The sequence below is a fragment of the Cebus imitator genome, unplaced genomic scaffold, assembly GCF_001604975.1.
Source record: "Cebus imitator isolate Cc_AM_T3 unplaced genomic scaffold, Cebus_imitator-1.0 Scaffold568, whole genome shotgun sequence".
Taxonomy (NCBI): domain Eukaryota; kingdom Metazoa; phylum Chordata; class Mammalia; order Primates; family Cebidae; genus Cebus; species Cebus imitator.
The window spans coordinates 1,061,071-1,086,834 of NW_016107883.1; the positions used below are offsets into that span (position 1 = coordinate 1,061,071).

The 25,764-nt window shown below is 46.9% G+C and overlaps 1 protein-coding gene across 4 annotated transcripts in view; it reads left to right on the top strand.

Annotated features, from left to right (window-relative positions):
• The window catches only part of SLC41A3 (solute carrier family 41 member 3), a 57,100-nt gene that overhangs the window by 28,345 nt on the left and 2,991 nt on the right, over positions 1-25,764 (top strand). For all 4 annotated transcript variants that reach the window (XM_017515995.2, XM_017515996.2, XM_017515997.1 and 1 more), the window contains 7 exons: positions 5,831-5,902; positions 7,373-7,517; positions 12,071-12,217; positions 17,141-17,285; positions 18,437-18,516; positions 21,209-21,343; positions 25,302-25,450. In XM_017515995.2, the coding sequence (XP_017371484.1) occupies positions 5,831-5,902; positions 7,373-7,517; positions 12,071-12,217; positions 17,141-17,285; positions 18,437-18,516; positions 21,209-21,343; positions 25,302-25,450 (873 nt within the window). The remainder of the gene's footprint in view (positions 1-5,830; positions 5,903-7,372; positions 7,518-12,070; positions 12,218-17,140; positions 17,286-18,436; positions 18,517-21,208; positions 21,344-25,301; positions 25,451-25,764) is intronic.

Consider the following 25,764-nt stretch of genomic DNA (forward strand, 5'->3'; position numbering starts at 1 on the left):
AATTCTTAGTTTCATTGATTTTTCTCTATTATTTTTCTACTCTCTAGTTATCCCTGCTATAATCTTTATTATTTCCTTCTTTCTGTGAGCTTTGGATTTAGTTTGCTGTTTTCTTAGTTTCTGAAGGTATAAGTTTAGGTGATTTACTTGAAGTCTTTTTTTCCAATGAAATTGTTTTCAGCTATAAATTTCCTTTTAAAACTGCTTTCACTGCATCCTATAAATTATGATGTGTTGTATTTTCATTTTCATTTGTCTTGAGATATTTTCTAATTTACTTTAGAACTTATTTTTTTGACCCACTGGTTTTTCAAGTGTGTTGCTTGATTTCCACATTTTTGGAGATTCTTCAGTTGTTCTTCTCCTATTGATTTCTAGTTTTACTCCCTGGTGATTGGAAAATATGCTCTGTATGATTTTAATCTTCTTAAATATATTAAGACTAGTTTCATGGCCTAACATATGGTCTATCTTGGAGAATGTTTTATGTTCACATTTCATTGAGAAAAATGTGTATTCTTCCATTGTTTGGTGGAGTGTTCTGTATATGTCTTTTAGGTCCAGTTGGTCTCTAATGTTATTCAAACAGCCTATTTCCTTACTGATCTTCTGTCTGGTTGTTATATTCATCATTGACGATGTGGTATTGAAGTCTCCAACTATTATTTAATGCCTCTCTCTTTTCTTCCTTCTATTTTGTAAGTGTTTGCATCATATATTTTTTGAATTTTGATGTTTGGTAAAATGTGTTTCATTACTTGTAATTGTTCTGTTTTCGTGATGGTTTCATCGTTGTATCATTGTGTAATGTCTTTGTATTTTGTAACAGGTTTTGACTTAAAGTCCATTTTGTCTTATATTAGTATAGCCATTAGTATAGATTACAATCTACCTTAAACTGATAGCAGCTTAACTCAATTGCATATAAAACTCTACTGTTTTCAGTTCTGCCTCTGAACTGTATTACTGATGTCATAAATTATATTTTTATATTGTATACCTATTAAAATAGATTTAAATTTTTTGTGTGCTTTTGTGTTTTAAATGCTTATAAAAATTTTTACAAACCAATTTTAAAATAATACAATTTTTTATATTTGTTTGTGCCTTTACATTTATTGGAGAACATTTTATTTTCATCTGGCTTCAAGTTCCTGTCTGGCATCCTTTTATTTCAACTTGAAGGACTCTCTTTACCATTTCTTTTAGGGCAGATCTAGTAATAGTGAAATCCCTTAGCTTTTATATAGGAATGTCTTCATTTTTCCCTCATTTGTGTAAAATAGTTTTGCCAGATATAGACTTCTCAGTTGACAGCTGTTTTTATCCATCACTTTAAATGTATTAGTATTATTACCTCTGGACTGCAAGTTCTGCTGAGAAATCCGCTGATGATTTTATTGAGGATCTTCTGCATGTGACGAGTCTCTTTTCTCTCTTGGATTTGAAGATTCTCTTTTTGTTTTTGACTTTCGAATAGTTTGTTTATAATGTGTCTCAATGTTGATCTTTTTGAGTTTATCCTACTTGGAATTCATACATCTTACATTTCTATATATCTTTTTTGTTTTCTCTTTTTTCAAATTTGGGTAGTTTTTGGCCATTGTTTCTTCAAATAAGCTCTCTACTCCCTTATCTCTTTCCTTTCTGGAATTCCAAATTGTATGTATTCCAGTTGATGCTGTTCTATAATTCCCTTAAGTTTTATTTACTTTGAATTTATTTATTTTTGTCCTTCAGACTTGATCATTTTAAATCAACTATTTTCAAATTTACTCATCCTTCTGACTGTAGAGTTTGCTGTTGAACGTCAATAGAGAATTTTTCAATTCCATTACTGTATTTTTCAGTTCCAGTATTTCTGTTTGGTTCTCTTTTTATGATTTCTGTTTCTTTGTTGATATTTTCATCCTGTTCATATCTTATTATTTTTTTTAATTTCCTAAAGTTGTATGTCCTTTACCTCACTGAACATGTTTAAGACAGTTGTTTTAAAGTCTTTGGCAAGTGCGAACACTTTGTTTCTCTAGGGTCAATGTATGCCAATTTTTTTGTTCCTATGTATAGACTGTGTTTAACTTATTTTTTTATATCCTTTCTCATTTTTTATTAAAAATTAGGTATTTGCAAAATAGCCATCTCTCCCAATCTTTGCAGACTTGCTCTGTGCAGGGAAAAATCTTTACTAATTAGTCTGGCATGAAAGCTTAACGTCTTTTCAGTGGTTTTCTGGTATGCATCTTCCTGGGCCTGTGGATGTACTTTTTATCTCCAATTACCCCATATACATGGCTGCTTTTAAATGTCTTCATTTCCCTCGGAGTGTCAGCTCTGCTTCTTCTCAGGTCCTTGACATTCTATTGCATTTCTCTGTCCATAATGTCTTGCCCCCCACCCACCCCAGGCCCTCGTGGACCTACATTTCCTCCACAGCTCTAACATGTTGGGCGCCTCTGTGGCCTCCATCCTAATGTTCAAACTGTGTCTCCATTTCCATTTGCTCTCTCAGGAGAGACAGAAATCAGTTTCTTGGGCAGGCCCCAGGTGAGCAAGAGGATAGCCAGCAGGTTCAATTCCTTTCTTTCCTTCTTTCTTTCTTGGATTAGGTGGTTCCCCCCAACTGCACCATGCTGTGTGGAGGAGGAGTGGTGTAAGGGCAAGCAGAAACACTGTGGAATTTCCTATTGGTTTGAGGGTGGCTTTTTCTTGGTTGAATTTTCTCTTGGTTGCTGCAGATATTTACTGATATTTGAGCTGCCACAAAACTATTTTGCTCAGTCTGTGTTACTTATTTGATGTGTCTGTGGGGAAACAAGGGCCTGGAGCTGCCTATTCACCATCTTGCTGGTGCCACTCTTTCTCAGCTTCCTTTTAAATTTATATTTGTTTTGTTTTGTACTCAAGTACATCCCCTAGTAATTGTTTTAGATAAGATTTGTTGTAAGTAAACTTTAACACCTGGAGTAGGAAAATGCTTTAGTTTCTCCTTACCGTTGAATGCCAGCCTGGCTGGCTAGGGAATGCAATGTTCACAATTACTTTCCTGCCGTACTGAAGTTATATTTTCAGTATCTTCTTGTGCCCAGTGTTGCTGATGGAAGCCTGTGTCCTTTTGAGTCTCATTTCTTTTAGGTAACTTGTTTATATGGACTTTTTGGAGATTTTTTTCTTTTATTATCTGTGTTACGGAATTTCACCATGATGTTTCTGGTATAGATTTTTTCTTATTATCTAGCATATATCTTGGATTTTTTCAATCTAAAGACATCTGTCTTCAGCTCTATAGAATACTTTTTGTTATTTTTTGTATTTTTATATTCATTCCTATTCATTTCCTCTCTCTCTGTAACTCCTCTTTGGGTACGTAATTATAGTTTCTGAGTCTACCTTTTCAGTTTCCTACTTTGATTGTTTCCCTAGATTCTGTACTTCCATTGGTTGGCATCCTGGCATGCCACCACTTCTAGGTCCTCTCAGTGCACTGCAAGGAAACGTATATACATATATATGCTAACCTGTGTATGCACACATATCCACAGGTAAGATCTCTTAGGAAATTATTAGAGTGTGGGTCTTTAAAGAGAAGTAGAATCTTTGCATAGCCTCAAAGTATCGCCTTTAAATACATGTGGATTTCTTTGGTTGTTTTAATATATGTCCTCAAATCTTGGATATGCTGCCTTAAAGAAGCTAAAGCTTAATTCCCTCCCCTTGAGTGTGGGCAAGACCTAACGACTCACTTCTGAGAGTATAGGAAGGAAAAAAGCAGGGTTTGCAGTGGAGAAACCTGGCAGATGCCACCTCAGCAGTGACCTGGGTCAGCAGCACTGGTGACAAGTTATGCTGGTATCACCTGTGACAGGGTGCAAGTGGAGGCACCTCACCCCATTAGTCTTCTCCCTCAAAATCCACAGTCTCAGTTTAATCGTGAGGAAACCTCAGACAAACCCGGTTGAGGAACATCCCACAAAATAATTGACTCATTCTTCTACAATGAGACTCAGGAGCTGTGGCTAAATGCAATGGGCGATCCTGATTTATTTCCTGGAACATAACAAAGGACATTAGTGGGAAAACTGGGGACATCTGAATACGTTCTATAGTTTAGTTACTAGTCTTGTACCACTGTTCAATTCTTAGTTTGGTGACTATGTTAGTCCATTTGTATTTCTCTAAAGGAATATGTGAGACTGGGTAATTTATAAAGAAAAGAGGTTTACTTGGCCTACAGTCTGCAGGCTGTACAGGAAGCATAGTGCCAGCATCTGCTTCTGGTGAAGGCTTCAGGAAGCTTCCAATTATGGGAGAAGCTGAAGGGGAGCCATTGTGTCACATGGTGAGAAGAGGGAGCAGAGCCAGGGAGGGAGGAGGTGCTAGAATCTTAATCAGCTTTCACATGAACTCAGAGCAAGAACTCACTCATTACCATAAGGAGGATACCCAGCCATTCATGAAGGATCCGCCCCCTTGACTCAAACACTTCCCACCAGGCCCCACCTCCAACAGTGGGGATCACATTTCAACATGAGATTTGGGAGGGACAAATATCCAAACCAGATATTCGGGGGTTTGGATAAACAATGATTTGGGGGGCCAGATCTTTCTTCCTCTGTCCCCCCAAATATCTGTTCTTCTCTCATTAAAAAATACAGTCATCCCTTTCCAGTAGTACCCAAAAGTCTTAACTCATTCCCTCATCAAGTCAATAAAAAATCCAATGTCTCATCTGAAACCCAACTCATGTTTCTTCCACTTATGAGACTGTAAAATCACAAGAAGTGATTTACTCCCAAGATGCAATGGTGGTACAGGCACTGGGTAAACATTCTCATTCCAAAAAACAGAAATCAGCTGAAAGAAAGGAGCAACAGGCCCCATGCAAATCTGAAGCCCAGCAGATAGGCATTACATTTTAAAGCTCCGTAATGATCTCCCTTGACTCCATGCCCTGCATCCAGGACACACTGGTGTAAGTGTGGCCTCCCAAGGCCTCTGGACTTCTCCACCCCTGTGGCTTTCCAGGGTGCAGCCCCTGTGGCTGCTCTCATGGTGGGAGTTGAGTGCCTGCAGCTTTTCCAGGCATACCTTATAAGCTAGTTGGTGGCTCTACTATTCTGGGCTCTGGAGGGCGGTGGCCTCCTTCCCAAGCTCCACTAGGCATTCCCCAGTGGGGACTTTGTGTGGGTTCTAACCCTACATTTCCCCCTTGGCACTGCCCGAGTAAGGTTTCTTCATGGGGGCTCTGCATTAGTGGCAGGCTTCTATCTGGCACCCAGGCTTTCACATATATCCTTTGAAATCACTCTTGCATTCCATGCGCTGACAGACTTTACAACATATGGAAGCCACCAAGGCATAAGGCTTGCATCCTCTGAAGCAGCAGCTGAAGCTGTACTTGGTATCCTTTGAGCCATGGCTGGAGCTGGAGCAGCCTGGCATGTCAGGAGCAGTGTCCCAAGGCTGTCTAGGGAAGCGGTGCCCTGGTTCTGAAACCATTCTTTCGTCCTAGGCCACTGGACCTGTGCATTTTGCGTGTGTATGGCTGTGTGTGTGCAAGTGTGTGCAGTCATATACTTGCATGGTCATGGAGGACTGGTCCATGACCCCCATCCAGTTCTCAAAGGGATCTATGCCCTAACATTTCTCCCCACTCCCCACTCCCCACATAAAAAGGCCAGGTTGCTGTTTGGAAAGCTGAACAGAGTAATTTGTTCTGACGCTGATGAAGTGGTATTTGTTGATTTCTCCTGAGAGACTGCCTTTTCCAGGAAAGGTTGACCTGGCTTTGGGCCTAGCCAGACCTACCTTTGTCCTTTTCTCTTCATTCTAGGCCAACACTGGACAAATCGATGACCCCCAGGAGCAACACAGAGTCATCAGCAGCAACCTGGCCCTCATCCAGGTGAGTCTTCACCTTGTCAGACCCTCCCTTCTGAATCTGCAATCAGGCCTGTCCAGGTGGGAAGGGTGAAGGCTAAGCAAGCTCTGCACTCTGGCCTGAACTTTGAGAACACGTAGTTACCTGTCCCTCTCATGTCCATCAGACTACATTCACACAGCCTCTGGAGGCTCAGCCCACCTGAAGCAGACCCAGGGTCCCTCCAGCTTCCCCATTCCCTTCTTTCCAAGGCTCACTTCTTGAAAGACTCACCTGTTGTTGATCCTAAACTTTCCCTTATCTTCCTGTCTTCTTCTGAGCCCTTTAAGCTCTTCTACCCTCTGCTCATTACCCAGCTCCAAAGTCATATCCACATTTTCAGGTATCTTTATAGCAGTGTCCTACTCCTTTGTACCATTTTTCTATGTTAGTCTCTTCTCATACAGCTACAGAGAAATATCTGAGACTGGGTAATTTATAAACAAAAGAGGGTTTATTGGCTTATGATTCCACAGGCTGTACAGCATGGAAGCATGATGCTGGCATCTGCTCAGCTTGTGGAAGGGCCCCAGGAAACTTACAAGCAGGGGGCAATGCAAAGGGGAGCAGCACTTCACATGGCCAGAGAAGGAGCAAGAGAGAGAGGGGCGAGGTGCCACATAGTTTTGAACAACCAGAACTCATGACAACTTACAATTATCAATGACTTCACCAAGGGGTTACGGGGTGATGTTAAACCATGAGAAACCGCCCCTATGATCCAGTCACTTCCTGCCAGGCCCCACCTCCAACATTGGGGATAACAATTCCACATGAAACTTGGTGAGGATATGGAATCAAACCATATCACTCTTCTCCTCCCTGTGCATGGTGGAGCTCTTTGTTTCTGTGTCCTTCTTTAATAACATTTCCAGGTCAGCATTTTGGATTAGAGGTGCCAGTATTGATGTCCAGATCAGGGCAGCTCCTGGCGCATGCTATAGTGTGTGCTTGGCCGGACAGAGATGGTAACAGAGCCTGGAAGGGGAGGGTGTGTGCAGGGTGCTGGGAGAGACCAAAAGTGTGCGGAGGCCTCCTGCGTGGCTGCTCTGCATCATGGGGTGCACCACATGGTAAGTGAGGTGTGTTGTCTGTACCGCTGGGGGTTGCAGAGCACTTCTGCCCAGACCAGTGAGAGTGGAGTTGTGAGCAAGAGACCAGGTGGCCCCTGACTGAAGTCTGAGCAGAAGATGCAGAAATAGATTCTGCCATTGAGGGCGGCGCCCAGCAAGGGAGCAGAGGTGGCCAGTGTGGTTTCGGGGGAGTTGGGTTCAAGGCAGATATGGGTTGTGGTGTTAGTTGTTCCTGGGGTGAGGCCTTGTGAGATTTTAGGGTGAAGAAAAGGAGGCAGTAGCATGTGGCACCCTACCCCTTGTGGTGAGCAAGGTATGAAGGGCAGGGAGTGTGGCTGTGGCCCTAGGGGCCCCCCTCATGCTTCTGATTTCTGCCCGACAGGTGCAGGCCACTGTCGTGGGGCTCCTGGCTGCTGTGGCTGCACTGCTCTTGGGCGCGGTGTCCCGAGAAGAGGTGGACATCGCCAAGGTGGAGTTGCTGTGTGCCAGCAGTGTCCTCACTGCCTTCCTTGCAGCCTTTGCCCTGGGTGAGCCATGCCCCAGCTGTGTGCCCCCACCCACCCCCTGCTCCTCTGAGTTCCCACCTCAGGGCTCATTGTGTTTTCAGTTTCTGGGTAGTCTTACCACTAATGGGACTGATGGTGGGCTCAGGGGTCTCACTAACAGGGTGGAGAGAGTCAGCTGGGTCTTCATGGCCCGCCCTGTGCCCTCACCCAGGCAGGGGTGTGTGTGTGCTGCCCCTGCCACCACCCACCTCTGGTCCTGCTCTGCAGATCTCTTCAGCTGGTCACGCTCCTGTGCTGAGGTCTGACATTTGCACACAGCAGGCTTCTGCATCTGTCTGTTCGGTCAGCCTGTTGGTTTTCAGGCGCTTATTGAGCATAACCTTACACACAGGCCTGTGATGGACTCTGGAGGCTGCACACATCCTGGAGGCAAGGCACAGATTTGAGCTTCCATTTCATGTCTTCAGAGAGGCCTTTCTGACCTGTCTGAGGGGCCTGTGGCTGCTGTGACGGAGCTCCCAGTCAGCTCGGCGGCAGCAGACATTTACTCCTCACTGGGCTGCAGGCTGGAGCTCAAGGTTGGGTGCCTGTGGGGCTGGGATCGGGGCTGCTCCCTTTGAGGCTGCAGCCATCGCTTCTCACTGTCGTCACGTGGTGGAGAGAAATGTGGGAGCTCCCTGGGGCCTCTTTCATAAGGGCCCTCATCTCATTCATGCGGCCCCCAGTCCTCATGACCTCACCTCCCAAAGGCCCCACCTCCTAACACCATCACCTTAGAGGTGAGGATTTCAACGTGTGGGTTAGGGGGACAGTAGTGTTGAATGCACAGCACCACCCTCCCATGTGCACCCTCCTCCTCTCTCCCCTTCCCGTGGACCCCGGCTCTGCTTATGCAGCTTAGATTGTCTTGTTTCGTCATCTTTCTGCCTCACCTCCCTGCTAAAATGTCACCTCCTCAAGAGTGGGGACCCAGCAGTTCCCACCTGCTGTCTGCTGCTCCTGTCTCATGCTGGACACAGCAGGTGTTTAATGTGTGCCTGCAGCATATGTGAGACAGAATTGCGGGCAGACATAACCCTCTTCCCTGGGGCTCACATGTGTGGGGAAAGCACAATCACCACACATTCGCCACATTGCATGGTCATCCATTGGTGATTCAGTTGTTGCCAGGTGTCTGCTGTGTGCCTGACACTGTGTAGTGCTAGGGATAGACTGTCAACAAAATGTGTTTTGATTTTATAGTCTATATGGCTATAGACAATAAACTTGTGAGTGTACGGGACAGTAGAATGAGTGCCATGTGTCGCTTTTGTTCTCAGGCCTTCTGTGACCAACACTAAGGTGACCTTGGTTCCAGTCGTGCTTTCCTTTAGTGTCCTGTTTTACTCACCTCACCTCAAATGTGTGTTCACACACTTGCATGTTGTTTCTCCCCCAACCTGACAGGCATTTCCACTGATGGGAACAGAACCTTTTGGTTACTGTCATCCCCTAAATCCGGGCCAGGCTTATAACCAGCTCACAGATTTTAGCTGAGTGAATGGACTGCCCTCCAGCTCTCTCCTGGGTCATGTGTCTGTGTGAATCTTGCAGACCAGGTGCCTTGCTTTGGTGCAGTGAAAGAAGTAAATGTTGGTAACTTCACAACGGAACCTGTGTTTATACATCCATTCCCCCACCTACTTGCTCAGTCAATACCATCTTGGCTTGGCTTGCTGTGTGTTACCCATGTGGGCTATTTGAGGTTTCTCATTCCTACCAGGCAGCTGATCAGCCACATTCCTGTGCCAGGGCATGGAGCCAGCGTGGAGGGTGTAGGCCAGAAGAGGACTGTGCTGAAGCCCAGCTGCAGGTTTACAAATCACATGTCCCTGCTCAAGGTGTTGCCTGAGGCTGGCTTCTGGTCACAGCCTGAGCAGGCATGGACAGATGGTGGATGCTGTGACCCAGCCTGGTCCACGGATGGGGCGGGATGAATGTGCCAGACTTTCCAAAGAAGACCCAGGAGACCCTCAGTGTAAAGTCTCCTGAAAACAACAGAGTCTAACAGTCTTGAAGGCCAGCCCTGTCTTTGGAGGGGCTTATAGAGAACACCATTCCCAGCTCCTCATTTTACAGAAGAGGAAACTAAGCCCAGAGAGATGGGGTGAAGCTTAGCAACATAAGTAAAATCTGTATTGTCCATGGCTGTTCAGAAGCATTGCGGTTGCCTCACCAGGTGCCGTTGAAGAGGCTGTCACACAAGCCTCAGGGTAGTGGTTTTCAATAGGTGCCCCCAAACCAGTGGTGTTCCTTTAAATGGTCCCTGCAAGATTGTCCCCACCTCACTGACTCAGCATGCAAGCTCAGATTCACTTACAGCTGGCATTCAGAAGGAGACACAATGTTGCAGATATCAGGAGACTGGAGAGACCAATGTGTGAAACAGGAGGATTTTATTTAGGTGCGCCGGCTCCATGCATTTGTATCCGAAAACTGAGCAAAAGACAAAGAAAATGGGGTACTTTTTATACATTCAGGATGACTTAGCAGCTAACAGGTTTACAGAAGGCAAAACAAAAAACAGTTAATTAATTTGTAGTGTGTCTTATGATGTACATTACATTTGAAAAATAGCATTTTGAGAAACACATTGTACATTCTTTAGGTGTTATCTTGTTCTGTGACCTTGCAGCTGGTCAGCAAGAAAAATAGGAGTCTTGAGATGCCTGGGAACTTTGCTGAGAATGTGAGGAGAATAGATAAGGTAGGTTTTACAGGGAGTTAGTTAATTTTAAGCAGAGCTGGGGGATAGGATTTATATTAAACACAATACAGTAAACTTGATTTTATTATGTAGCAATTACAAACTTTTTTTAAATAGGCATACAAATTTATTTGATGTGTATCGATGGGAGCCTTCAGAATGAAGACCCAAAGATACAGGGAAAATTGTCCTTTTTTATGCTTAGGTTTAACAAATTATTGATAGCTGTGAAGAAATATGATTGGACAAAAAGAGTATAGCCTAACGTTAATAAACGGAGCGAGGAAAGCCAGCAAGGCCTATTTGTCTAGATTCTTTCTGGTCTCTCTGTGCAGCCTTCCTTTCTTCTGGGTGTGTGACAGGATCCTCTCTGGAATGTGGGGATCATATATATATATAATTTTTTTAATTGCACTTTATGTTCTGGGGTACATGTGCAGAACATGCAGGATTGTTGCATAGGTACCTACATGGCAATGTGGTTTGCTGCCTCCATCCCCCCATCACCTATATCTGGCATGTCTTCTCATGTTATTCCTCCCCAACCTCCCTACCCCCTGCTGTCCCTCCCCATTACCCCCCAACAGACCCCAGTGTGTGATGCTCCCCTCCCTGTGTCCATGTGTTCTTATTGTTCAACACCCGCCTATGAGTGAGAACATATGGAGTTTGATTTTCTGTTCTTGTGTTAGTTTGCTGAGAATGATGGTTTCCAGATTCATCCATGTCCCTACAAAGGACACAAACTCATCGACAAACTACTATTGTTATTATTTAATTTCCCTCTTTAACAGGGCTGTGACTTGTTCACAAGATCAGGCAAGGCACAAACCAGCTTGTGGTGGCAGCTTGAGGATGGCATTAGTTGGTGATTGTAATTATATTTAGAGTTACAAGATCCTGAGTAAAGTGTTAAAATGCCAATAACCACAACACAGAGCATCTTCTTAGAGAACCAACTGAGAGTCTGTGGAGTCAAGCCCTAGGCCGTGGATGTGGACTAGGAGATCACATGTAATAGTCCCTTTCAGAGCACAGTCTGAACAGGAAGGAGGACTGCAGAGTCATGGTGGCCATGGAAGTGTGAGCCTCACCTCTCAGTGCTGCACCCTGAAATCCACCACCACAGCATGCGCCTCCCAGTGCCCAGGGACAGCACCGCCAGGCTCCCATCACAGGACTGTTCCTGGGAGACGCAGGGCCCTCCAAGGGTGCCTCTGACAGCCTGGCTGAGTGCACCTAGAAATGCAGTGCAGTTTCAGACGCACCCCACCTTACCTCCTCCCCTCTCCTGTGCCCTGCCTGTGTCAATGTCTGCCAGTGCTCCCAGCTCCCACCCTCCTGGTCTTCCCTCACAGGCCTAGTTCCTAATAAATCTCTTACCTGGCTGATTCCATCTTGGTGTCTGCTTCTCAGAGGATGCCAGTAAACACAGGAGGCCATGAGCTCACCCCTGGGAGGCTCCTTGCTCTGAGCTTCTTTGGAGCAGCCCCCGTGCAGCATGGGGCTGTGGGCTACCTGTCTCTGTGGTTCCTGGTGATCTAGGAGCCCGGGAGCCACAGGTCACTCCTTAGCATCATGCACACAGGTCACATAGTGAAGTCCAACTCTCCCAGCCTTCCCAGGCCTCTGGTGTAGTGGGAAGCTCTGAAAGTCAGGGCAGCCTGGCTTCACATCAATGCCTTTATGGAGGGAGGCAAGTTAATGAGTAGCCTCCCTGCCACCTGCCATTCCCGGCTCTGTGCTGCCCATCCCTTGCTGCCGTGCCTGCTCAGGGCCATCTGGCTGCCTGGGATTTGAGTCTGCTCTTTCTCCTTTCTTTCTGCAGGGGTGCTGATGGTCTGTATAGTGATTGGTGCTCGAAAGCTCGGGGTCAACCCAGACAACATTGCCACACCCATTGCAGCCAGCCTAGGAGACCTCATCACATTGTCCATTCTGGCTTTGGTTAGCAGCTTCTTCTATAGACATAAAGGTAAGTAGGGCTCCACAGAGGAGGGGTACTGGAGCAGGTCACCACCAAGGTTGAGTGGGTACTTTTGCACTCAGCCCATGTGCTGTTGTTTGAATGTGTCCCCCACATTTCATGTGTTGGAAACTTAACCCCTAACTTGGCAGTAATGAAAGGCAGGGCCTTTAAAAGGCGATTAGATTAATGAATCGGTGGATTAATGAGTTACCATGGAGTGGGACTGATGGCTTTATAAGAAGAGGAGGTGAGACCTGAGCTACTCTCTGCAGTCCTTCTTCCTGTTCAGACTGTGCTCTGAAAGGGACTATCACACATGATCTCCTAGAGTAAAGGCCATCTTTGTGATAAATTGGCAGAGAACATGGCTGAACTGTGTCCATACCTGAGGGCTTTGTGGAAGGCTGAACCTGAGAGTGATGCACTAGGGTGTCTGATGGAAGGGATTTCTAAGCGGGGAAGTGCTCAGGCTGATGCATGGTTACTTCTGACTGTTTATGGCTGTTGACAAAAAGAGTCAGACTCTGCAAAATATTTGAAGAGCTTTATTCTGAGCCAAATATGAGTGACCATACCCTGTGGCACAGCCCTCAGGAGATCCTGAGAACATGTGCCCAAGGTGGTCAGGGTGCAGCTTGGTTTTATACATTTTTAGGGAGGCATCAGACACCAGTCAAATACATTTAAGAAATACACTGGTTTGGTCCAGAAAGATGGGATAACTCAAAGTGAAGGCTTCAAGCTTATAGGTAGATTTTTAAAAATTCTGATTGACAATTTGTTGAGTTCATCAAAAGACCTGGGATCAATAGAAGGGAATGTCTGTGTTAAGATAAAGGATTGTGGAGACAAATTTCTTGTTTGCAGAGGAAGCCTTCAGGTAATAGGCTTCAGAGAGAAGACATCATAAAATGTTTCTTATCACACTAAAAGTCTGTGTGGATGTTAATCCCAAAGAGGGATAATGAGACCTGTCCGATCCCCACTTCCCATCATGGTCTGAACCAGTCTTTCAGGTTAAATTTTAGGAGTGCCCTGACTGAGGAGGAAGTCCATTCAGATAGTTGGGATGGAGCTTAGAATTTTATTTTTATTTTATATGGTGAACTCCTAGAGAAAAGGGAAATGGCAGAAAAATTTGGAAAATGTTTAGCCTGGCCATATGGTAGAGAATGGAAGAGTTTCCGGGAGAGGAATCCAAGGGTATGGCTGAGCCACCAGTTTCTAAGGAGATGAGCATGGCTGAAAGGGAGCCAGGAGCTAATGGTCAAGACCAGGGGGAAATGTCCCAAAGGCATTTCAGAGATTTTTCGAGGCTCTCCCTCCCATCACAGACCCAGAAGCCTAGAAGGACGGAATAGTTCCAGGGGACAGGCCCAAGGCATGAGCTTGCTGCCCAGGGCCCCCTGGGAACTCTGTTCCCTGTATCCCAGTGCAGTGCTCCTTAGCCATCCCAGCCATGGCTCACACAGCCCTGATGCAGCTCATGTTGCTGCTCCAGAAGGCACAAGTCATAAACCTAGGTCCACGTGGTGCTAATTGTCCAGACTTGCGGAGAGCAAGGGCCGTGGAAGCTTGGTAGCCACTACCAAGTTTTGAAAGTATTTTGTCCGAAGCCCAGGGGCCCAGGCAGGAACTCGCTGCTGGTCTGGAGCCACTGCAGAGCTCCCCCACTAGAGCAGTGTCAAGCAGAAATGTAGGACTGGAGCTGCCCCAGAGAGTTCCACCAGGACAGTGCCCAGTGGAGCCATGGAAGCAGGACTCCCACCATGAACCCAAGACTGCAGAGCTATTGGTGTGTGACTCCAGCCTGGGAGAGCTGGGTGGACTGAGCATAGCACAGCCATGGTTGGAGGTGGGAGGGTCTCAGAGGGCTAGGAGCCTCAACACCCCACACCAGTGTGCAGAGGATGCCTGGAATAGAGTCAAAGGAGAAAGCTGTGGAGCCACATGCCCCAGTGTCTGCTCTCTCAGGTTTTGGCCTATGGGTCTTTTCTTTTTGCCCATTTCTTACTTTTGGATGGGAATGGCTGCCTTATACACGTACCACCATTGTATCTTAAAAACAGATAGCTTGTTTTGATTTCATAGGCTCACGTGTGAGTCTCTGGACTTTGGGCTTTTGAGTTAATGCTGGCGTAAGTTAAGACTTTGGGAATGGAATGAATATATTTTGCATGCGAGAATGACATGAATTTTGGGGGCCAGGGGTGGAATGCTGTGGTTTCAACAAGTTCCTAAATTTCATGTGTTGATCCCCAATGTGGCAGTATTGATAAGTGGGGCCTTTAAGAGGTGATTGGGTCATAAGGATTCTGCCCTCATGAATGGATTAATCCACTCATGGATTAATAGATTAATGGGTTAGTGGATTAATGTGTTACCATGAGAGTGGGACTGGTGACTTTATAAAAAGAAGAAGAGAGACCTGAGCTACATGCTCATTTCCCTTGCCATGTAGTGCCCTGCGCCACCTCCAGACTCAGCAGAGTCCCCACCAGCAGGAAGGCCCTCACCAGAGGCAGCCTCTCGACCTTAAACTTCTCAGCCTTTATAACCATAAGGACAAATTCTTTTTCTTTAGGGATTACCCAGTTTCAGGTGTTCTGTTATAAGCAACTAAAGTAAGACACTGTGGTATTCAAATCAGCCATTATTCCCACAGGAAGGAACCTGCTGTGTTACAGGCAAAAATCCTTTAACAGAGGGAAAGCCTGAGGTCATTCCACAAGTTCAAGGAGTCCTCAAGAAAGTGCCTCAAGCTCTCCAAACCGTGTTAGGAAGGATATGCATCTGAAGCAGGCCTGCCTTTATATGGGTGGTTAACTTCTACCTTTAAGGCAGAGGTGTCCTAGGAGGCTGAGTGGGGCCTGAGGCTGGTTGGCCACACTGATGTGTCCTCACAGGATTGGAGGGCAGTGGGCAGGCGGTGACGGTTGTTGAGGAAGTGCCTAGACAAAGCGAAGAACCTCAGCAAAGCTGCAGTTTATCACTCCCCATGAGAATGTGGGCCCAGGGATTTGAGAAAGCATCCCATCTTTACCTATTGGCAACTGAAGTGGACAAACAGTTGTGATTTAGGGGATATTGGCACTGTGACTCTTTCTGTCCCAGCTTTGGGACCATCTCCTTGCCATCCTGGTACTGCCTGCCAGCAATGATGTTTAATCACCAGGGAGATTCACCAAGTTTGCCTAAGTAGCAATGGAGATCTGTAAGAATTAAATAAGATAAACTAATTATACTTTTAAGCTAAACTGAACTTAAACAAGAAGGTTTGTGTATGGGTTAATTATTTGAGTTAGATTTGCAAAATAAGTGAGAGTTAGGCATCACATGAACCTTTCCCTCTGCTCCGCTATACCGTGTGCTCATTTCCACACGACTTAGGATTTAGACACAAAATCACTGTTGGAGCATCTGTCTCTCCAGTGAGACTGTGACCTTCTCTCTGCTGCACTCAGGAGTCACTGGGACTGGCCTGTATTAAATAAATCTTTACCCACCGAGGTGTGAGCAGCTGACTGTGGCACCTGCTGGGTGTAGTTGTGAACTGGCATTGCACACTGGGGAGGTGTGCTGGGGAGAACATGAGGCAGGCCCCGTGGGGGCTTGTGAGTAGCTAACCAAAAACTCAGACTGGATTCAAAAGCATCCTATAAGATGATGCTCCTGCAGGCTGCTGTTTCCCAGAGTATGGAAGACCTGGTTAGAGCTGGCTGGGCCTGGCTTATATCTCCTGCAGAGGCCATGCCCTCCTACCATAAATATCTTGTCTGTAGCCAGTCTGGGGCACCTGAACCAGAGGAATGGACCTTGACCCTTCAGTGCGGAGGAGGAAGGAAGGGATGTTCCTGATAACACCAGCATGGAGGGAGCGTGTGGGACACAGACCCATGCCTGGGCACCCCTGAGTGTTGGGGCCCCCTTGGCAGGTGAACCCGCCCTCTGGAGGGTGGGGCTGAGGGTATGAGGACCGCTCTAGAGAAAGCTGGTGTCTCGTTCTGTCACTTGTAGAAGGGGACCCTTACACAGAGCCCAAGACAGAAAGAGAGGGAACGAATGCATGAGGTACCCAAGTGTGTCAGGCTTGTCCTGGGCCCCCACAGCAGTGACTGATCCAGCACCCGGCCAGTCTTCACCGTCCTCCCACCTGTGGAGATGAGATGGGGACATAAGTAGCTTCCCGGCTGGCCGTAACCCATGCGGTTGCCTGGGACTGGCCTCAGCCAGGACCACAGGTGGCATCCCATAGCCAGCCCTGGCATTCCGTGGACCTGGGCTGTATCCCTGATGGAGCTGCTTGCTATCTGGGCAGCCACCTTTTTTGGCATGTCTGCTTCCTCCTGCTGCCTGTCTGAGCAGGGATGTCAAGAAGGTGAGATGAGATTGTACACACGAAGTACCGAGCATAGTGCTGGCTCGTGGTGTGTTCTATAAACTGTACTTCTATTTGTTCATGACAGTAACATGAGGGTGGGCCTGAGGATGGGAGGACTGCTCTAGAGAAAGCCAGAGTCTTGTTCTGTCACTTGTGGAAGGGGACCCTCACACCGAGCGCAAGGCAGGAAGGGAGAGAATGAATACACAAGGTGCCCAAGTGTGTCAGGCTTGTCTTGGGCCCCCACAGCGGTGACTGATCCAGCACACAGCCAACAGAGTACTAAGAATAGAGTACTTTATGTGGGGAAAATAGCAAGTTTGCCAGAAAAGTGGAGTTGAATGTGGCAGGAATTGAGGTCAGAGAGAAGCTTTTCTGGTTACTTCTTGGGATGGTGAAAGTTCTTTGAAAAGTATGGCAAGGCAGTTCCCCCCAAACTGATGAGGATAGGAGCATCCTCACCTACTTTTCACTTGTGAAACCCAGGCTGGGCCTGTGCACGCTGGCCTTGGCCATGTGAGTCGCGTGTGTCCCTGTTCTCCTTTCAGAGAATCAATATCTGACGCCACTGGTCTGCCTCAGCTTTGCGGCTCTGACCCCACTGTGGATCCTCATTGCCAAGCAGAGCCCACCCATCGTGAAGATCCTGAAGTTTGGCTGGTTCCCAATCATCCTGGCCATGGTCATCAGCAGGTGAGCAGGAGCCAGGGCCACAGCCCCCTCTTCCTCCTCTCAGCCACAAAGGCCCCTAGAACCAGGGTGACACTCACTGCCTTGGGGGTCGGGGATGGAGTGAAATGTAGCCATGGGCTCCTTCAGTAACTCCCATTGCTGATTGAATTATACTCTTTACTTTCTTCTCTCCCTTTCACTGAGAACCCTGGGACTTATTGGTTCTAAGAGAGGCTGCTCTGTTTACAGTTGCCAGAACACCAGGGAGCTAGGAAGAGCCAAAGCTGGGGCCACCTCATGAGTGCACTGGAGCCCCAGGGGAGACAGTGGCTTTCAGGCCATGGCCACCAGAGCTTTGCCGGCCCAGACCCCTGCATGGGTGGCAGGTCCCACACCTCGGCTTCAAGGCCATATCTGCTGACTCATCCGTCCTCCTGGTCACTGTCCACTCATGGCTGCTGGTGGGACCCAGACAGCTGTGGGGTTAGCTCCCCTCCAGAGCCTTAGAACCTTCAGCTGAGCCCAGGTCCACCACACTCCAGCCCCTTCTCAAGGCCCATTTCCTGGGAGTCGACCTTGATGGGGGCCACCCCAGTCTATTCTGATGGAGTTTTCTAACTTTAAGTCTTGGGGAGAAGAGGTGATAGAGTAGGTATCCTTGCTTCCAGGAGGCTCCTGAGCTCCTTATACAGATTGACCTGGCTTCTCCAGTACTCTAAGAATTTCCAAGGGGTGGGAAAGCTTGTGCTAAACTACAATGGCTGGTGGGAGCAAGGTCTTGCTGCAACATTTTCTGAGAACAAGGGGTGGGCATGAGGTGATCCTCCTGCAGGTCCTGTTTTCTGCTAAAGAGCATCTCAGTTGTGGTCCCAGAGTCATGGGAGAGCCCAGCCCGCTGTGGGCCCTTGGAAAGGTGTTTGTTTTGCGGTAAGTGAGTGTTCTCGGATGGCTTTCTGCAATAGTTGAGGCTCAGAGTGGAGATGGAAAAGCGTGAGCAGGGTGCAGAGAATGCTGGGGAGACCAACTTGGATGCAGCAGATATTTTGTGTAGGGGAAAGGAGAGTGTCTGCTAACGGTGAGAAGCCAGGCTGAGAGGGTGATTTGTGTAGAGGATTGTGGGCCATTTTAAGTGTAAACTCTGATCACTTGACTGCTGTCTGCTCTCTCCCCAGTTTTGGAGGGCTCATCTTGAGCAAAACCATTGCTAAACAGCAATACAAAGGCATGGCGATATTTACCCCTGTCATAAGTGGTAGGTATTGAAGGGTTCCCATGGGGTTTCTGGGTTAGGTTGGCCCCCGGATTGGGTTGGACCTGAACAGCAGACCTGAGAGGGGCAGCACCAGCCCCACACAGGCAGTTGGGCAGCTGAGCTGTGGACAGACTGCTGCCTTGCAGAGATGCCAGAGGATGGAAGGAGCCTGGGGAGGAAGCCCCACACATGCTCACAGCAACTCAGACCCGCTGCTCACAGGTAGCCCTGGGACATGAGCTCTCCTGCCAGAACCAAACTCCAGGCCTTGCAGGCACCTGCCGATTGAGCATGGCCTTCAGAACCAGGGTGCTGGCTTTTGTGGCTTTTTCTTTTTTTTTTGATTCATTGCTGACATCAGAACTCAGATATTTACACTTAAAAATCTGGATTTCTTCTTAAAAATTAAGACTGTAACAAATACCAGGCCTACACTCTGGCACTGCAGCAGTCCCTGAGACAGATCCAGGACTGTGCTTTCCAGGTGCCTTAATCCCCACATTGCCTGCTGCCTGACACCTGGCTCTCTGCACGTGCTGACCTCCTAGGCCGAAACTTTGTGGGGTTTGTGTGGATGGCCCCTCTTTTAACCGAAGCTGGGTTTGGTGTCTGGTGTTTGATAAGTTTCTGTAAACGGAAGTGATCAGTTAGGAGAGGAACAAAATATGTTTTGGTCTAGTTTAGCCCCTAGGCCGTGGCCTGCGAGAACTGAAGAAACAGCCTTCAGAGGCTCTTAGGCAGCCCCTGCGGGTCCACAGTGCCCATTCTCCCTTGTTCCCACGACCATGTCCGTGTTCCTTGCATGTCAGTGGGCCACTCAGTGTGTCTGCACCCCGACAGTGCCAAAGTGCCTTCACATTGTGAGTGAGGACAGCAACAGAGGGCTTATTACCTTGGAGTGATTTTTTGGGGTGAGTCACCAACTCAGATGCCTTCAGTGGCCAATCAAATAATCTACATGAATTATTCAGGCAAGGCAACAGCTAGACATGGAGGAATGGCAGGGGTAGGGCAAGCTGCAGAATGCATTTCTCCTCTGAAGGTGGTGCCTGTCTAGCTCTAGCCACTAGCTGCCTTGGGAGAGTGTAGATCCAGACTTACCAGAGCTGACTTGTGAAAAGAAGCTTGGAATTTGTATTAAGGGCCTAATTTGTAAACAGTACCAATTAATTTGAGATTTTTTTTTCCTTTTTCTTTTTAAAATTATGTATGGGCCAAGCAGAATAGATGACAGCAGTCCTCTGCCTGAAGACAACTGTTTACATCCTCTGGAGCAGCCTAGGTGGTTGGCCTCTGCCCCAGAGGTCACTGGTGCACACCTGGCCCAGCCAGGGAGAGTTCTCCATGGCACTGAGGAAGTAGGATGGGGGAATCCCCACCTTTTTTCAGCCTGCCCCCACATCTGCCCCCACAGAAGGAATGCTCAACATGGCCTTTGTCAGGTGGGCCATCTGTCCCTGGCAGAGCTTGAAACCTTTTTCATACCCCATGGGATCTGGGAACCTCAGCAGGAAGTCCTGGTGTTCCCAGTAGCCGCATGTGTTCATGATTTTCTGGGCCTCATTACTCTGCCTATAGAGTTATGTGTTCTAAGCCCTGTCAATCTACACATGACCCCGCTCATCCTATTTCCCCTAAAGCCACTTGCTCTGGGCACATACCCAAGGCATCTATGAATGTGGGAGTCTGCACTAGCAACTGGGCTCCCAGAGAGGGGCTCACATAGCACCACAAATTGAAATCACACAGCAGACAATGTCTTTTCTTCAAAGCTCTCAGACCATGCAGCCGCGAGAGGTGTCCCAGGCACGTCTCCTGCCACATGCCTCCACCTGTGATCATCTCTCTCTTTCCTTTGCCTTCCCTCTCATTCTTTTTTTTTTTTTTTTCCCCCAGATGGAGTCTCGCTCTGTCGCCCAGGTGGGAGTGCAATGGTGCGATCTTGATTCGCTGCAACCACTGCCTCTCGGGTTCAAGCGAGTATCCTGCCTCAGCCTCCCGAGTAGCTGGGATTACAGGTGTGCACCACCACGCCCAGCTAATTTTTTTTGTATTTTTAGTAGAGACATGGTTTCACCACGTTGGTCAGGCTGGTCTCGAACGCCAGAACTCAAATAATCCGCCCACCTTGGCCTCTGAAAGTGCTGGGATTACAGGTGTGGGCCACTGCGCCTGGCCCCCTCTCATTCTTATCTACTATTTTCATTCCCGACCTTCGCCTTCCCACCTTGAGTGAAAAAACACTTTCTCAGATATTCCAGCCTCTAGTCTGGTTCTTGTCAATGCCTGTGGCCTTGAGGTCTGACTTATCCAAACTGCCTTTTCATGCTGTTCTCACACCTTTCCATCCACTCTCCTCATCCTCACTTTGTCCCTGCATCCCCTCCCTCTCACCCTTGCTGCAACCAACAAATAGTTATTGAGAACCTATTTTACAGCCCTACTCTCCTCACCTTAAGAGATGCCAGTGGTCAAGGTGATGCAGTTGCTCCCTGGATATCTCACTCACAAGCTCTGGGCTACCCTGACTTGCTGCCAAACAAGATCTGTGGTCAAGTGGGAGGAAAGGAAAAGAGAATGAAAGACTGAATTAACCAAAGAAGGCTCCCTGGAAGAAGGGAACTTAAAATAAGGGATACAACTTAGAGACTGGTGTGAAGAAGGGGAAAATAGATTTCTTTTCTCCTCGTAGGTGTTGGTGGCAATCTGGTGGCCATTCAGACCAGCCGAATCTCAACCTACCTCCACATGTGGAGCACACCTGGCGTCCTGCCCCTCCAGATGAAAAAATTCTGGCCCAACCCATGTTCTACTTTTTGCACATCAGGTGGGTGTCATGTCTTTCAGAGGGCATCATAGCTGTTGCTTTAAACAAGAAAACGTCCATGTTGGAATCTGGTGTCTGTAGCAATGGATGCCTGAGGCCAGGGCTGATCTCAGCACACATCACCTTCAGGCCCCAGAAACCAGACTCCCTGGCCCTGCCTGTCCTTCATTCCTTCATTCAATTATTTATTGAACAGGGAGAGCTGATTTCTTGCCCTTGGAGTACATGGTGTAGAAGGGCAGATAAATACAAGTGATCTCATGACTACAAATTATAGTGTGCACTGAGTAGCAAAAGTGCAGAGTGCAGTGAAGAATTAGATGAGATACACTTAGGGTTGGGAAGCTCCTCCCTGAGGACAAGCAGGTGTTGTTGGGAGGAGGAGGGCTGGAGAAGAAGGGGCTTTCAGGAAAGTGGGTGCAGTCTAGAAAAGGCCCAGAGGCAGGAAAGAGTGTGGCAAGCCTGAAGAACCGAAAGACAAATATGGCCTGAGTTGAATGGACAGGAGGGGATGAACGATGCTGAGGCCAGAGAGCCCGGAAGGGGTGAGCAGATAGGGCCTTGGAGTTGAGGAACGAGGCTGGATTCTACTCAGAACCATTGGAAGCTTTTGGAGAGATTTTATCTTTTTGTTGGCTTTGAAAAATTAATCTTTTTTCCTGTTATGTTGTTTTGGATTTCCTTTCTATTTTGAGAACTACCTTTAGCCATCTTTTGGGTTGGCTGTTGGCACATTTCTGAAGGATATTTTCACTGGTTATAAAATTCAGGATTGATAGTTGTTTTCAAACACTTGAAAAATGTGCCACTTCCTTCTGACTGCCATGACTTATCAGAAATCTACTGCCATTTCAGTGTGTTTTGCTGTATAGGGATGGAGCCATTTCTCTCTTGCATTTTTCAAGACCTTGTCTTTAGTTGCTAGGAGTTGGATTATGACATGTATTGGTGTGGATTTCTTGGGGTTTATCCTATTTGGTGTTTTTAGGCTCCCTGAACACATGGATTTACATCTTTTGTCAAATTGGAAAATTTAAGCCATCACTTTTTCAGCTGTACTCTCTTTCTTTTTGATATTCTAATGACATGAATGTTAAATCCTCTGTTACAGCTCCACAGGTCCCTGAGACTCTGTTTGGTTTTTTTAAAGTCTGTTATTTTCCTTGTTTAGATTGGCTCATTTCTATCACTTTTCAAGTTGACTGATTTTTTTCCCCCTTCTCTCTCCATTCTGCTATTGAGCCTATTCACTTAGTTGTTTGGGACTTTGGGGGGTATTGTGTGTGTTTAGTTCTAACATTTCCATTTGGTTCTTCTTTCTACTCTTTCTTTTCCGAGACTTTCTCTTTGCTTATATGTTCTATTTTTGTTTGTTTCAGGTGTGTTTGTGATTGCTTGATGAAGCATTGTTGTAGTGGCTTCATTAGAACAGCTTTCAGGTGATGCTGACGTCTGTGTCGTCTCACTCTGCTATCTGTTGGTTGTCTTTTCTCATCCAGGTTGAGATTTTTCTGGCTCTTGGTAAGATGAGTATTTTCATTTGAATCCAGACATTTCAGGTATTATGTGACAAGACTTTGGATCACATTTGAATCTCCATTGTAGCTGGCCTCCGTTGGCACCACCACCGGGAAGAAGGGAATGGACTGCTGCCTTACTCCCAGGTGGGGGTGGAAGGCCAGGTTTCCCACTCAGCCTTTATTGCTATCCTGGAAGAAGAGGGGCACCTTGTTACTGCTGGGCACGGTGTGATCTAGGTTCCTCACTAGGCCTCCTCTGAGACCACCCTGGCTGGGATGAGGAGAGATGCCTTATTGTTGCTTCCCACATGGCTTCACTGACAAGGTGGGGATCCCATTACCACTGAGTAGGGATTAAAGTTCTGAATCTCACCCTGCCAGCCACAGATGATGGTGGTCCCACTTGGCCTCTCCTGATGGGGTTGGGGTTGCAGTTTATCCTGTGCTGTGTGTTGGAGTAGAGTAGTTATTATCTGAAAATTCTCTGTTTTGCTGGGCTGCCCCTTTCCTGACCCTTGGCTAAAAAGAGCAGACTTCTATGGAGTCTCTTTTTGAGACAGGATCTCAATCTGGCACCCAGACTACAGTGCAATGGCGCGGTCTCAGCTCACTGCAACCTCCACCTCCCAGGTTCAAGCAATTCTGCCTTAGCCTCCCGAGTAACTGAGATTACAGGCGTGTTTCACCATGCCCAGTTAATTTTGTATTTTTAGTAGAGACAAGCCTCACCATGTTGGCCGGGCTTATCTCAAACTCCTGACCTCAAGTGATCGCCTGCCTTGGCCTCCCAAAGTGTTGGGATTACAGGCGTGAGCCACCGCGCCCAGCCTATGGAGTCTTTTTTGTCTATTTGTGTCCATATTTCTTGATGGCTGACTTCTCCAGGACTTGGTCTTGGATACGTGAGGCAAATAAAGAGAAAAAGGACAATTCAGGGGACTCACGACCATGTTGTTAATTGTGGCCCAAGGTCCCCAGCCAGCCTTTCAGAATCTGTTTGCGTTTGTTTTATATACAATGTTCAGGCTTTTAATTGTACTTAGTGGGAGAAATAGGAAGAAGTATGTCTTCCCCTTTCGCTCAGTTGTCAAACTCCCTGTTATATTTTCTAACTTGTCATTTGTATATAGAAAAGCTGTTATTTTTCTGTGTTATTTGTGCACCTAAACATTCTATTGAATTCTTATTGTTTACATGGTTGCTTTATAGATTATCTTGAGTTCTCGCACAAACTTCCAATAGTAGCTTCTTCCGATCATTTTGCTTCCTCTTTTTGACTTTTTTTTTTTTTTGAGTCAGAGTTTTGCTCTTGTTACCCAGGCTGGAGTGCAATGGCGCAATCTCGGCTCACCGCAACCTCCGCCTCCTGGGTTCAGGCAATTCTCCTGCCTCAGTCTCCTGAGTAGCTGGGATTACAGGCACGCGCCACCATGCCCAGCTAATTTTTTGTATTTTTAGTACAGACGGGGTTTCGCCATGTTGACCAGGATGGTCTCCATCTCTTGACCTCGTGATCTACCCGCCTCGGCCTCCCAAAGTGCTGGGATTACAGGCATAAGCCACCGCGCCTGGCCCCGACTATTTTTTAAAGAATACTTTTATTCCTTGCCTGATTTCTCATCATGAATAGATGTTGGTGCTCCTCTGCATTAGCTTTGAGCTATATCTGATTTTTTTTTCTCCTTTTCTTTATCATTTTGGTGAAATGTATTAACTCAGAGGCAAATGGAGACTTACTTTTCATTAGAACTCCATTTCCATTTGAGAAATCAATCACATTCACTTTAAAATTTTAAAAAATGTTTGTGGTAGAGCCAAGGACAATCACATTTATTGTAAAGTCTAAACTCAGAGCATGGGAATCTGAAGGAAACCTGGGGCTCACTGACACATTGCATATGTGCTGACAGGGCCACAGAGGCTGCTGTGAAGAAGGGGCTGCCTGAGGTCCCCTTTTGAACCAGCTGCCCTCCCCAGATCACCAGCGCCACATTGAGTGGAGCACCACACCCAAAGCTCTTTTTCTCCTTAAGCCTCTTGCATGTTCTCTTTTGTCTGCCCAAACTCCTCTCCCCCAAATTCAAATCCCAACTAAAATGCTATCTGCAGGAGCTCATCCTGATGCACTTCCTGCTTTTTGCCCTTCCTTTTACCCTCATTTTCTTCAAAGTACTTCCCGCAGTTTGAAATACTCTTTCTTTCTTCTTTTCATTTCTGCTTACTTGATTCTTGTTTGTTTCTCTTCTTTAAAATAACAGTTCCACAAGGAAGTGGGAAACACTATATCCCCATCTGCCAGAATATGCTTGTCTCATAGGTGTCCAGTGAACACTTGGGAATAAATGGATGAGTGAGTATGGATGCCTCACTGAGGACTGTCTCATGCCAGGGTGGCCTCACTTCAGGTCACGTGACCTTCTTGGTTCTGTTTCTTTCAGAAATCAATTCCATGTCAGCTCGAGTCCTGCTCTTGCTGGTGGTCCCAGGCCATCTGATTTTCTTCTACATCATCTACCTGGTGGAGGGTCAGTCGGTCACAAACAGCCAGACCTTTGTGGTGCTCTACCTGCTGGCAGGCCTAATCCAGGTAAGCCTGACTGCCGCAGCAGAGGTGCACAGCTGGGTAGCCAGCCAGGCATTTCCTGTCTCCTGAGAGGCTGAGCAGGGTGGGTAGGGGTGGCTGGACATGTGGGGTTCTAACATATCAGCTCCGGAACGGAAGGGGAAAGACATCTACCAGAACATGCTTGCCACATAGTAGGTATCCAGTGAACACTTGGGAATAAATGGATGAGTCCCTATCTTCCAGAAGTTGAGCCAACTTGTCAGATACAGAGGCTGTTCCACACCACACACCCCATACCACACACCTCACACCACATACTCCACACCACACACCAC